Below are 12996 nucleotides of genomic sequence, written 5' to 3'. Positions count from 1 at the left end.
TCAATAAATAATATAAAATTTAAATACTAATTTAAAAAGCATATAAAAGAAATATATAATTTATATAAATTAACAACATTCCTTAGGTGAAAAGAAAATAATTTAAAAAAAAAATTATCAAACATTAAATTTTGAATCAAATTACCAATCAAATTATATAAAATTTTACTTGGGTATAATATTTTTATAATATATTTATTTGAAAAATAACAATACTAAAAAATCATCTAACTACTTCATTTAATTTTTTTTATATTTATAATAATTTTAATTATTTAATAACCAAATTTAGTAAAATTGACATTTATTAAAAATAGAAAAATAAATAAATTGAATAGAATAAATTATTTAAAAATAAATAAATTAATATAATAATTAATTGGAAAAATATAATATAAAAAATATTTAAAATTAATATATATATATATATAATTTTAAAAAATATGTAGTAAAAAATTGTTAAATAAAGTGTCTTAATTTATTTTTAAAATAATAAATTATTATAATAGATAATTGAAAAAAAAAATAATTAAACTAAAAAAATAGGTTTTTTACAATAATAAATTATTAACAACTATTTAAACCTAACATATGTATATATAGATATAGATATATAAATAATTAAATAAAAATATATGTGATAATAAAAAATAAGTCTCAAATATGTTTCTTAATAAATTTAAAATTTAACATATTTAGTTATCAAATATGTTTCTTAATCAATTTAAAATTTAACATATTTAGTTAAATATATTTTTAATTTAAATATATATTAATATTTTTCTTTTTTAAATTTTCTGTCAATTCTAAACTATTTTTTAAGTATGTAATTTCTTATTTTGTTTATTACAATAATAAATAAAAAAATTCAAACACTTTATAAACTTAACTTATTTAGTTAAATATTTTTAATTTTATTTTTTAATTTTTATATTTTTTAAAATATATATATATATAATATAAATTAAAATAACAAATATTTATTATATTTTATGAATTTTATATATATATATATATATATATATATATATATATATAATTAATAATTTTAATGCTGAAAAAAAATGTATTATTAACCGTGGGCAAATTGGCGCATTACCAAATTACGTCCCAACCAATTGCCACAGCTATAGATATAGGTATTTTGATAACACGCCCTAAGGATCAATGATTAATGCCGGCTCTAATGGGTGATTTTGCGAACTTAAATTAAAAAAGGCGTAATGGAAATCAAATTCCATTTGATGAATCTTAAAACGACAGATGCCTCTATAGTAAACAAACCAAAGTAGATGATTCGATCAAAAAGAATTCTTATTTCAACTAAACACATCAGTAGTTTGAAATGTTGACCTATTCGTGAATCTCCAGATCTATGCTTATTTTCAAATCCCCGAAGCATTTCGTCGCTTACTACGTCATTCCTCGTCTATGGATGCCTAGGTATCCACCATAAGCCTTTCTTCGTTTGAACGTCGTCCTTAACTTTAAGGCTATGGCATTCTAAGGTGTTGCTAAATGGAAGAATCTTATCAACGTCCATGAATGATAAATCATAGATCGAATCGCCGAATATGAAAAATTGAGTGGTATTATATAGCTTTGTATCGGCTAAGTTCACAAGTTAGAGATAAGCGGTTGGTAAACCACTGCCTCTCAGGTCCCCGACAAATTCTACCCATAGAGGCCATATATATATATATATATATATATATGGAAGAACTTAATTTGTGGCCAGGGTGCATACATTATCGTTTTCGCTTCATTTATCAATGTTCGCACACCCACATATAATAATTACTTTTAGAAAGATTCGAACCTTAGTTTTAAGTATGAAATGTTAACACTTTAATTTTTAAATTACTTTTGATTATTGAAATAATTTTATAATTATATATATATATATATATATATATATATATATATATATATATATATATATATATATATATATATTTGTAAGTTATATTTTCAATAAGAAAAAAACTTGTTTAAATAAACTTGTTTAAATGTATGTGCTGGTTCAACTATCTTAATTAGAGGTAAGAGGTATGAACTATTAAAAATTCTAACCATTTTTAATAAAGAGAATTCATTTTTTTAAATAATATTTAATAATTAAATATTTATTTTTCTCTCCCTTCTTTTTTTAGTAATTAAATACTCATTTTATATTTTTCTTTATTCTTCCTTTAATGATTATATTTCTCTTCTATCTTTTCAATTTTTTTCTAGTATTAGTTTTGTTCTATTAATGTTTTTGGAAGGATTTGTTCTATTATAACCAGTCTTTAAATTTTGTTGAAAAAATTTAATTATTTATTTGTGAATTTTGTTCTAATATAATATTTGTGTGTAGTATTTTTTTTAAATATAAATAAAAATAAAATTAATATTCATTCTATTTAATCTTTAATTCATGATTTATAATTTTTAATATAAATAAATATTACATTAAACATTGAACTACTTTGTACATCATAATATATAAGTATTATTTCCTAAAATGACCAATCAATTTTAAAATAATTTATGTTAATATAGAAAGAAGATAAAAGACATAAAAATAAACAAACAAAAAGAAGGATAAATTAATTAACCAATTAATAAAAAAAAATGAAAGTGAGAAAATTTATATTTAATTAATAAATATTATATTTAATATAAAAAAAATAACCATGTTTACGATACTATATGAGCCCATGTATAGAGCCAATTTAAAATGGTATATATATATATATATATATATATATATATATATATATTTAAATGAACTTTTATTAGTTTATAGTATGTAAATGAGTTTTTTATATATATAATTTTTTATAAAAATTATAATAAAATATTACTATCTTTTATTCTAATATCAAATAAAATAATAATAATAATAATAATAATATATAAGATTATTATTATATCCTAATTTTTCTCAATATATTATATAAATTTATTAATAAAAATAATTTTATTTTTTTCTCTTTTATATATATATATATATATATATATATATTATTCTAAAAAAATATTTATCTTTTAATTTCATTTTTAATATATAATAATTATATAATGTTACATATTTATTTATATATATAAATATTTATATCATATTTTTCCTAACTATTTTTTTTTAAATACTTTGTGTTTTATATATCTTTATTCTTATTTTTAATTTATATGTATATAGTATTCTGATTTAATAGGTTAAGCTTTTATTTATATATAAATATAATAAAAGAAAAAATATTTATATAAAATTATTGATAATAGAGAGGTTATTTGTTACACATTCATTCAATTTTATGTAGAATTTAAAATATAATTTTATGTAGAATTTAAAATATAAAATTTTAGAGAAATGATTAGGTGGGGGAATTTGGTGAGGGAATGACGTGGCATAATCTTATTCGCTGAAAAAATTAAATAATTTCTCTCTTTTCTCTCACTTTTATCTTTTCCAAAATGAAGGTGATGCCACGTCATTCCCTCACTAAATTCCCTCATTAAATCCTTCATTCTATCACTCCTCAAAATTTTATTAGCTCAAGTAAAATTTTGTTAAGTTGTAAGCCTATAAATTTTTATTTTCATTTTTAATCATTTCAAGTTGATGAGTATGTTAACTCAATTAATAAACATTATTATATAAACATATCTCATGATTTTTTATGTCAATACGGGTTTGAAATGGACGAGGATCTAATGTCCCAATTATATTATAAAGGCGGTGTCATTTTTCAAAATAAATGTATTTTAAAATAATTTGTTGGATCGACATACAATTTTATCTATAAAATACATTAATTTTAAAATATGGTGCCTTTGAGACATACTTAGGGACAACCAATCCTCTCCCAACTATGGGCAAGGAATATATAAAAAATAGCAATTTTACCACTAAATTATATCGTCACAATCTTAATCATTAATAAAAATATATATAAAGAGAATAAAATATTAAATATGAAATTTATTAATATTTTTTTACTTTACTAATTATTTCTTTTTTTTATTTATTTATTTATATATATATATATATTAAATTAATTTAATATATTTTTTAATTAAGTAATGATAGGAAGAGAATAAACAAAAATAATAAAGTTAATATATTAAATTATAAAATATATAAAAATTTAATATAAAAATTAATTACTGTACTATTTTAATATTCTTAATAGTATTCCTCTGACCAAAGCAAACATTATCAATGCTAATGTTAATTATTATCGGACTTAACCAAACAATACACTTCTATCAATCATACATATTCTTATTACACATTCTCATTATCTTCCTTTATTTGAACCAAGCGCACCTTTATTTTTAAATAATAATGTATCTATTATCCAATAGAAAATTGGAGATAATTAAGATAAACACATAAATCATTACATAAAATACATATGATAAAAATTTATAGTTTAATTTTTATTTTTTAATAGTTTCAGATAAAATTATTTATCAGGTTTTAATAATTAAAATATGTACTATTAAAATAACAAGAAAGTTTAGCTTTATTTATTGTATTCTTTCTTAGCTTTTATTTTTGTTCAAAAAGAGCCCCGCTAAATTATGGTAGAGCAGTTTATGAATGTCTCCGCGCAGTGGACTTGATTTTACCAAAGAAAATAAAAATGTGAACTCTCAACCATTTATGTGTTGGCAAGACCCAACTAGGTCGTTTCTTGTTTTGTGCCAAAGCAATTTATAAATCACAAAGCAATTTATAAATCACAAAGCGGGACATACGAAGAAATTATCAAAAGGGATGTCTTTGCCAGAGAATTAGGAATTCATATTGTAATGAATGACTACGAGTTCACTGCAAACACTAGCTTGCTTTATTATTGTCGAGATAATGGCTTATTTCTTCACCTCCACAGAAAGTGTACTTGCGACAGAAGAATCATGATATACACTTTCGCAATAGCAGCGGGTTAAGAAAGTGTACATCCATCACCTAAAAGAATTGGGACTTTCCCATTCTCGTTTTTCTACCATTCTCATTCACAGGGCTAAGGCGAACCAACTCTTAACCCGCGCCAATTGAAGCCAAAAGAAGTAGTAGGGTGCCCACTTTCGTGTACTGAAATGTTATGTCTGTCTGGGGAGAAGGTAAATTAGAAGGGAAAGAGACATTATTTTGGGCTTTGTTGATTTATTATGGGATGATTTTATTAAAAATGATAAAAATTGATGTATTTATTTCACATTGTTTCAGGGTATTCACGTTTGGCATATGCATGCCCAAATTGAGATCTTAGGATGATTTTGTACTACAATTTGGTGGAGAAACATTAGGACACTGCAATTCGAACTGAGGACGGGTTTTTGGGGGTTAGCTTACCCTCACGCTGCCATTTGTCCCGGCCATTGTAGTACGTGTGTCGCCCAAGACATAAGGGCATGATGACTTGACGTCATCCTCACCTTCCTCTTGTTTATCACCAGTAGTCTGTTCAAGATTCCAACCTCAATGATGGCAACTAAACACGAGGGTTGCGCTCGTTGGGACTTAACCCAACACCTTACGGCATGAGCTGACGACAGTCATGCACCATCTGTGTCCGCATTCCCAAGGGCACTCCTCTTTTTCAAGAGGATTCGCGGCATGTCAAGCCCGGGTAAGGTTCTTCGTTTTGCATCGAATTCAACCACATGCTCCACTTGTGCGATCCCCTGGGCCATAAGTCTCTTTCGCCCGTCAAAAAGTCAAACTCTCCTAGTATAAACTTTGGTACTCAATCGAGTAATTGAATAGTATGATACTCAGCTCGACTCGTTTACACCCATAGGTATAACATAAAATGATAAAAATCAAAGTTTGTCTCGTCATGTATTTCATTTTTTTTAAATAAGGAGAAATAACATGACGCCGCACAACAATGGTTCTCTGTTTTCATTTAAAACGTTTCCAATGAGAATCGAACCCATGACTTTTTGATCTCTTATGTCGACTATTTTTATTGATCACTATGTTGATATCTCGTCTCTTTGTGTTGGAGATGCAGATGAGTTATTTACTTTAACAAGTATATTAAATTAAATAAATGGTAGAGTTCTACATTCTAAAATTCTCTAAGTACTTTTTCTTATGTTATTTATACATATGTATTTTTGTCCTTTTCAATGATGTCAATGCCACAATAAAGTGATACATTTGGTTGGTTTTTCTCTTCGTGTTGGAAATGCAGATGAGTTAAGTGAAACCATTATTTAACTTAATAAGTATTTTAAATTAAACAAATGGTAGAATTCTACATTCTAAAATTCTCTAAGTACTTTTTGTTAAGTTATTTATACATTTGTGTTTTTGTCCTTTCCAATGATGTCAATGCCACAATAAAGTGATACATTTGGTTGGTTTTTCTGTGGCCTATAATTTTCTAAAAGAATTCTCGTAAAACATAAAGGTATAGTAATAAAAGTCGACTTAAGAGACCTAAAGGTAACAAGTTCGATTCCATCTTGAAAGCGTTTTGAGTTTAAGTGAGAGAGGATGACTGTGGAGTGTCATACTAGTTCTCCTTTAATTCTCAAATAATAAAAAAAAAACTAAGGGTTTCACTGAGAGCATAATTCCTTGTGAAAACATCCACTAGTTTCATGCCTTACATATAAGAATCTACAAAAATGTAACATCGATATTGTCATACAAAACAACTAACATGAGAACACAAAAGCTCACCCGAAAGTGATCACAGTCAGCAAATCCAATCTTAAAATTGACATTGAAAATGAAGTTTCAATAATATGAATACATGGCTATCATCTCTCTGTTAGCAAATTAACATTCAAAACACTACAAATATAAAAATTCATTGACTTATTTCTACCATGCCCTTTCTCCTTCCATAGCTCCAAGTGCAAGTGATTGAAGCCATGACACTTACAAGTGTTCTAGTCTTAGAGCAGCTCAATCTCAAAGACCCTTTGTTTTCTCGTCAAAAAAATAAAATCATTGTCAATTGATTGTGATGTAGAACACTCACAAGAATATATCTATAATTAACACTCCTTGAATTCATCGGGTTCATTGGCCTTGACAAGCAAGCTAACCAAAAACAAAGAACATGATCATAAGGCCGAGAATTAAATACTTGCAAACTCTTCGTCGATTCTCTAAAACTCTCAAATTCCCGTAATAACCCTAATGTTCTTGATCACTAAGCTCCAGGAGGCAAACACACTCAATGTGAGGGGTATGAGGGAACATGTCTACTGGCTGTAGCTTCGTTAAGTTATAGCATCCTTTCACATTTTTTCCTTCCTGCAAAAAAAGTTTTAAACTCTTTTCACGTAAAAAGAAAATTAACAAAAAAAAACTGTAAAGATTGGACGTTAGCCAGTACCACGCCATGACATAAATAATCCAGGTCACGTGCACAGGTTGCTGGGTTGCACGATACATAAATGATTCGAGGGGCTTGCAACTTCAATAAAAACATAATCAACTTCATGTGCATACCAGGTCTGTTTGGATCTGAAATGTGTTTTTTTTCATGTGAGATAGACAGTACTTAAGATGGTAGGATCATTAGTATGTACAATAACCAAAGGAAGTTGAAATAATCTTTTATTTTGCAATTTGATCTTAGGTACCAAGTACTAATCTTTACTCTTCATTGTGATATTTACATAGACTTCATGTATATTAACCATACATAGTCTCAATATGCTGTTTTGGTATGACATTTTTTCATGTTGATCATAAAAAATTTATATTTGTTATTTTTGTCAAAAACCACAATCATCTAAAAAAATGTTTTCATGATTAAAAATGATCTAATCATGATGTTAGAAAAAAATAATCTGAACCGTCTCTCCAAGTCTATCTCTAAAGTGTAACGTGTCCGACAAGACAGTTTCGGGTGTATCTGTTAATCAGAGAGCTCAAGTAACATTTGTCATTCTTTCAGTCTTAGGATCGATGTAAACGAGGTTACAAGTAGGCAGGCAAAGTGAAGAACGGCCTGAGTCGAAATCTTCTGAATCCGAAATCAATCTTGTACACTCATAAGCAAGAAAGTGAAGGGAAGAGACATTACACCACCCCGTTTCTCTGTTTCTCTATGGGAGATCAGGAGGTAGGGAAAAGTTGAATAGTTATACATCTGTAGTGGCCAAAAGAGTTTCAAAGCCGAAGGTTATCCTCATCCCAGATATATCTTTTGAAAGTCTCCCCTACAGGTAAAACTAATGAGTCTGAATGAGTTTGAGTGATAATTGATTCATCCCAGATATATCTTTTGAAAGTCTACAGGTAAAACTAATGAGTCTGAATGAGTTTGAGTGATAATTGATGACGGGGATTGTGAACATTTTTTAATGAAAAACCATCTGATTAATAAAAATGTCACAGATTGAAATAGTTTTGATAATATTGGAAATGGTGAAAGTTTATTTGAAAAATGTTTTAAGACTAATCTTATTTCTAGTTACAACAAAATTTATAAGTTTCTGAAAATATTGGCAGTAAGGATATTGGTGGTGTTGAATGTTATTCCCTCAATTTTGCTAGGTGGGTTGTAAAATAACTCACAAAATTAGAGAACTGATAGCGTCATTCCTAATGGGACAGGCTCACAACTGTTTAGAAAATGGGGAAATGAAGAGATAATGATTTAGTTCAATGTTTGTTATTTGCAATACTGGAAATAGTTCTGTGAGAATGTATACAAGGACATTGTTTCATGTTCTGTCAATATTATTGAAAGAACTGAGGGCGTGTCCGAAGCGTAGGGTTACCAAACATATAATAGTGGAAAGAACTTGGCAAAGAAAGACACCAGCTAGCATCACCCCTTTTGAGTTCTCCCTCCCAGTTAAAGTGGAGGAAGAAGGCATAAAGTTCTCATTACCGGCTGTTAAGGACTCCCTAATGAAGCAATGTGAATTTATTAGGCTTGAGAAAGTGCTCAGAAATAAGTGGGCTTCTATTATCTTATGTTTAGAAGCGGAAGTGATTTGTTTAAAGTTGAAAAGTGGAAAGAATGTATGAATCTGAAATTTAGACCCACGGAACAAATCTGGGTAAATTTTAGAAACATCACACCACATGTACACCGATAAAGGACTTGGCCACTTTGGCAGCCTACTTGGAACTCCGCTTTACATTGATCCTGAGACTGAGATAATGACAAATGTTACTTGAGCTCGGATCAGCATCATGATACACTCGAAAAGTGTTTTGTCAAACACGTTACACTTCAGATATAGACTTGGGGATACGTTCCAGATTGATGTGAAGTATGAATGATTACAAATGAAAAAAAAAATACTTTATAATTTGGATAATGATCTGGAATATGATTCGTATACAAAAGCAACAAAAATTACACTATAATCTTATACCAAATGAAATTTTCAATTTTAACTTTGGAAATTTCTCATTGTGATTGTGAAAGAGATCGTGATCAAATACAAGATTCCAAATAGGCTTGTTTCACCGACAATAAGATTCCAAGTTTCTTTGTTTTTCAACAGTGGTCTAACTAATTTTTTATTTGCTTCTTTAGTTCATCAGGGAGAAATGTCTATGTTGTTTCAACATATTACATATACTAACAAGTCTAATGTTAATGAGTTACGTTACCTGTTATGACAATATCAGGCTTGGGAAAATTCTTCCCAAAATTCTCATCAATCTTATTCAGATCACCCTGGACAAATGTAGCATTTGAGATGTTGTTCAGTTTAGCATTCCTATGAGCATCAGCAACAGCTTGAGGAACAACTTCATAGCCATAAACATGTTTGACTCTGAAAGAAGCCCACCAAAAGGACAATCTTAGGTTTCTGGAACCTCACAAAAAAAAAATCTGATTTACCTTTTGGCAAGTGTCAAGCCGATTGTGCCTGTGCCACAGAAAAGGTCGAGAACAATTTCTGATTTGTCTCCTCTTAGACCAGCATAATCTTCAACAACACCATAAAGAACCTCTGCCTAATGAAAAAGCTTGACAATGAGAATTAATAATGCATATGTAGACTGAAATACGTTATGCCTCTAGTGGGTACCTGGAATGAATTTGTCTGGAAGAAGGAATTTGCTGAAATTTGAAATGTTAGCCCCCTTAACATTTCTGTGATTGAAGATTTTCCGAACAATACATATTCTTCCTCTCCAACTGATGTATTACTAACAGAAGAATTTACATTGTTTACAACGCTCACCTGTTCCAACAGAGACTGTAGCTATCAGAAAATGAAATCTAAAAAGTCGTAATTTTTGGCTAGTATAATAGCATAAATGATGGGAATTGGGATTCAGTTTAGAATAAATTGCTTATTTTTTTCAGTACAAACCACTTCAGGAATGCTTTTAATTTTCTCTACGAGGGGCTTCAAAAGCTCTGGCTTGTATTCCGATGTCACAAAATTAACCATAATTTCAGGCAGCAGGCTATCAACATCCCTGAAAGTTATTGGTGCAAGTATTAAGTTAATTTATTTATTTAAATTAGTATCCACACTTAAAAGGGATTTAAAAAGATATCTCACAAAATGAACAAGCAAGGATTTATAATTCTGGACAAAGAGATGCTCCTTAAGACTATGAGACAAGCAGGTAACAAACTTTAAACTATCCAATTTATAAAGAAAAGAAAACAAAACATTAAGTGTTTAGAAAAAAAAAATGGAAGATTTGATTTATTTGATTAGCATACTGTATACATAGAGCCATGTATTCTAGTTTTTTTCATTCGGAAATAATACAGATTCTCTCTTCACATACAAATTACATGACCACTTGATAAGTTCAAGAGTCAAGTAAAGGTAATTAAACTAAACCATCAAAATTAAATATATAGATATAATTTAATTATATCACAAATTCCTTGATATTTAATTCCTTCATTATCTCTACATTATGATATAATGATAATTGATAAGTAAGATGTTTAAAGAAGGTCAAGGAGCTTAATATCTAGCATACATTATGACTGTTAGACAGATGATGGATACCTGCCTGTTCTTAGCATTAAGTGCTTAAGAAACCCCATATGAGAATACACGTCATATGGAGTAATGCTCAATTCTGGGTCTCTCCAACAATCTTGAATAACTTTGAGAACCTAAAAATCAAGTTAACAAAATTAGATAAATGGGAGAAAAGAGAAACAATTGTATTACTAGGAAGTAACATTAAGCATTATAGGCATTAGAAGGACAAAAATCGTGCATATATCTAGAGCTAAAAGAGAAAAGTCTGAATAAAATGCACACACAACAATCACATACATAGGGATTGCCATGGATCAGAATCATGCATATTGCCACCATTTGAAAAACATCATATGATAATACCTTGTTAGCAGGCTCACTTTGCAGCAAGCAATTGTTGACATTCAGAACTTTATCGAAGAATCCAGGAGCATGCAATCCCAGAGCATAGCTATTAGTTCTTTGTTTATCTTCTGGGGGTTCTGGCAGCCATTCATGATTTCCAAATGAAAATTCCATCTGAAGCATGTAAAATATAACTTGAAATAGAATCAACATGCAATGGGTACAAAGCAAAAAAAGGAATCAGAATCAGAAACATAAGCCATAATTCTATTGTCCTTGGTAACTTAGTTTTCGCAATTACCTTGTTCCTGTAATGAAACTGAATATCGCATGGAATGATTGGCTTCATTACGTTAAATTCAACCAATTCTTTATCAGGAACCTTCCCAACATGTCGTACCAGCTCATGAACTTGTTGCTCCTTCGCCCTAACTTGTGCCTCATACAACAGATTCTGTGTTTTACAACCTCCACAGTATGAAGCATATTCACAAGGGGCTTCCACTGAGTCCCAATGTGGCGATATAGTCTTTATTTTGGTTACCTGAGAAAAATTGAAGTGGTATAATTTGGATCACATAGACATAGCACCAATTTAATTTAAAGGGGAAAGAACGGTAGCAGATAAAGTGGATGAATTCATAATTAGTAGATAGAATTAGAAAAAGAACAAGCTTGTATCTTTTTCAAAGAAATTAAAAGCAAAAATGAACCTCGGCATAGTTATCCTTCTTGCGAGTGACACGGCCGAGGAAACGCTCTCCGGGTAGAGCTCTGTCGCACATGACAACGAACCCACTTTCTTCTACTTTACAAAGACCTTTCCCTTTGAAAGCCAAGCTCTCGCAAGCCAGCTCCAATGTTTGTCCTTTCTTAGGAAAATAGGACTGAGACTTCTTTGGCAGCGTCTGTCCCGTACCTTCAGATGTTTGAGGCGGGGGAGGAGAGGACATGGAAAATGCGGATGAGAAAGACGGAGACGCCGTCGTGCAAAAGTTGTGAAGCCATGGACGGGAGTTTAAGCGTCGAATTCCGCAACTTGGCATCATCGCCTTGCCCAGCTGCTGCGCAGAGCTTAGTCTGCAAAATCGGCAGGCAAAAGTGTGGCCTTTCCTAGATGGGGTTGGGGATAATACTTGGGTTTAGTTTCGAAAATGGTGGTAATATAATAGTAGTCTAACTTTAACCTATTTAAGAATGAAAGTATGCATCTCTACTTCATTCTATTTAAGGATTATTTTTTACTACCATTTTCGTATCATTCGGTTTCAAATAATTGATCGGTCAAATAATCTATGCGATCAAATAATCTATGCGAGACACTGTTATACTATGTTATTTAAAAAATAAATTTTAAATAAATATATTGGTGACGTTATATATCGGGACAGAATTGGAGCGGGAGACACAAATACTGTCTTCACATTATCCTCATTCGATTTCGGAGAAAAACATTCTCTAACAGGACAGTTCGAATCAAAAATTACGGAACGGTTTATAATTATCGTCCTTATTCATCATGATTGGTATAGAAAAAAATGAGCAATGTTATCCCTTATGCGATACCTCTTCTAGTAAAATGGCAATTTATTCATGTTCTTGACAAAAAGATATATGTGCAATTAGGTCATTGCAACAAGTTCTAATTTCAGCCTTTTTATGAGAAGCTCATAATATAAATAAATTTGCAAAACAATTGTTTTG

The 12996-nt window shown here is 29.4% G+C and overlaps 1 protein-coding gene across 1 annotated transcript; it reads right to left on the bottom strand.

Annotated features, from left to right (window-relative positions):
* Positions 1-6703: 6703 nt before the first annotated feature.
* LOC124938234 (uncharacterized RNA methyltransferase CT0009) lies at positions 6704-12456 on the bottom strand. The gene is made up of 10 exons (XM_047478643.1): positions 12006-12456; positions 11594-11836; positions 11311-11466; positions 10969-11078; positions 10309-10417; positions 10021-10176; positions 9831-9946; positions 9596-9762; positions 7353-7483; positions 6704-7270 (listed from the first exon to the last, which is right to left on the bottom strand). The coding sequence occupies exons 1-10, from the start codon at positions 12339-12341 to the stop codon at positions 7151-7153; spliced, it is 1644 nt and encodes a 547-aa protein (XP_047334599.1). The 5' UTR covers positions 12342-12456; the 3' UTR covers positions 6704-7150.
* Positions 12457-12996: the final 540 nt, after the last annotated feature.

The sequence above is a fragment of the Impatiens glandulifera genome, chromosome 1 (assembly GCF_907164915.1).
Source record: "Impatiens glandulifera chromosome 1, dImpGla2.1, whole genome shotgun sequence".
In the NCBI taxonomy this organism is placed as follows: domain Eukaryota; kingdom Viridiplantae; phylum Streptophyta; class Magnoliopsida; order Ericales; family Balsaminaceae; genus Impatiens; species Impatiens glandulifera.
The sequence above is the reverse complement of the archived record's forward strand: the minus strand, read 5'-3'. Positions and strand labels throughout refer to the sequence as shown.

Coding starts and splice junctions, on each gene's coding strand:
- LOC124938234 (XM_047478643.1), bottom strand. CDS start 12,341: ATGATGCCAAGTTGCGGAATTCGACGCTTAAACTCCCGTCCATGGCTT. Junction 11,837..12,005: donor AGAAGGATAACTATGCCGAG/GTTCATTTTTGC, acceptor AATTTTTCTCAG/GTAACCAAAATAAAGACTAT. Junction 7,484..9,595: donor GCCTGATATTGTCATAACAG/GTAACGTAACTC, acceptor AACACATTTCAG/ATCCAAACAGACCTGGTATG.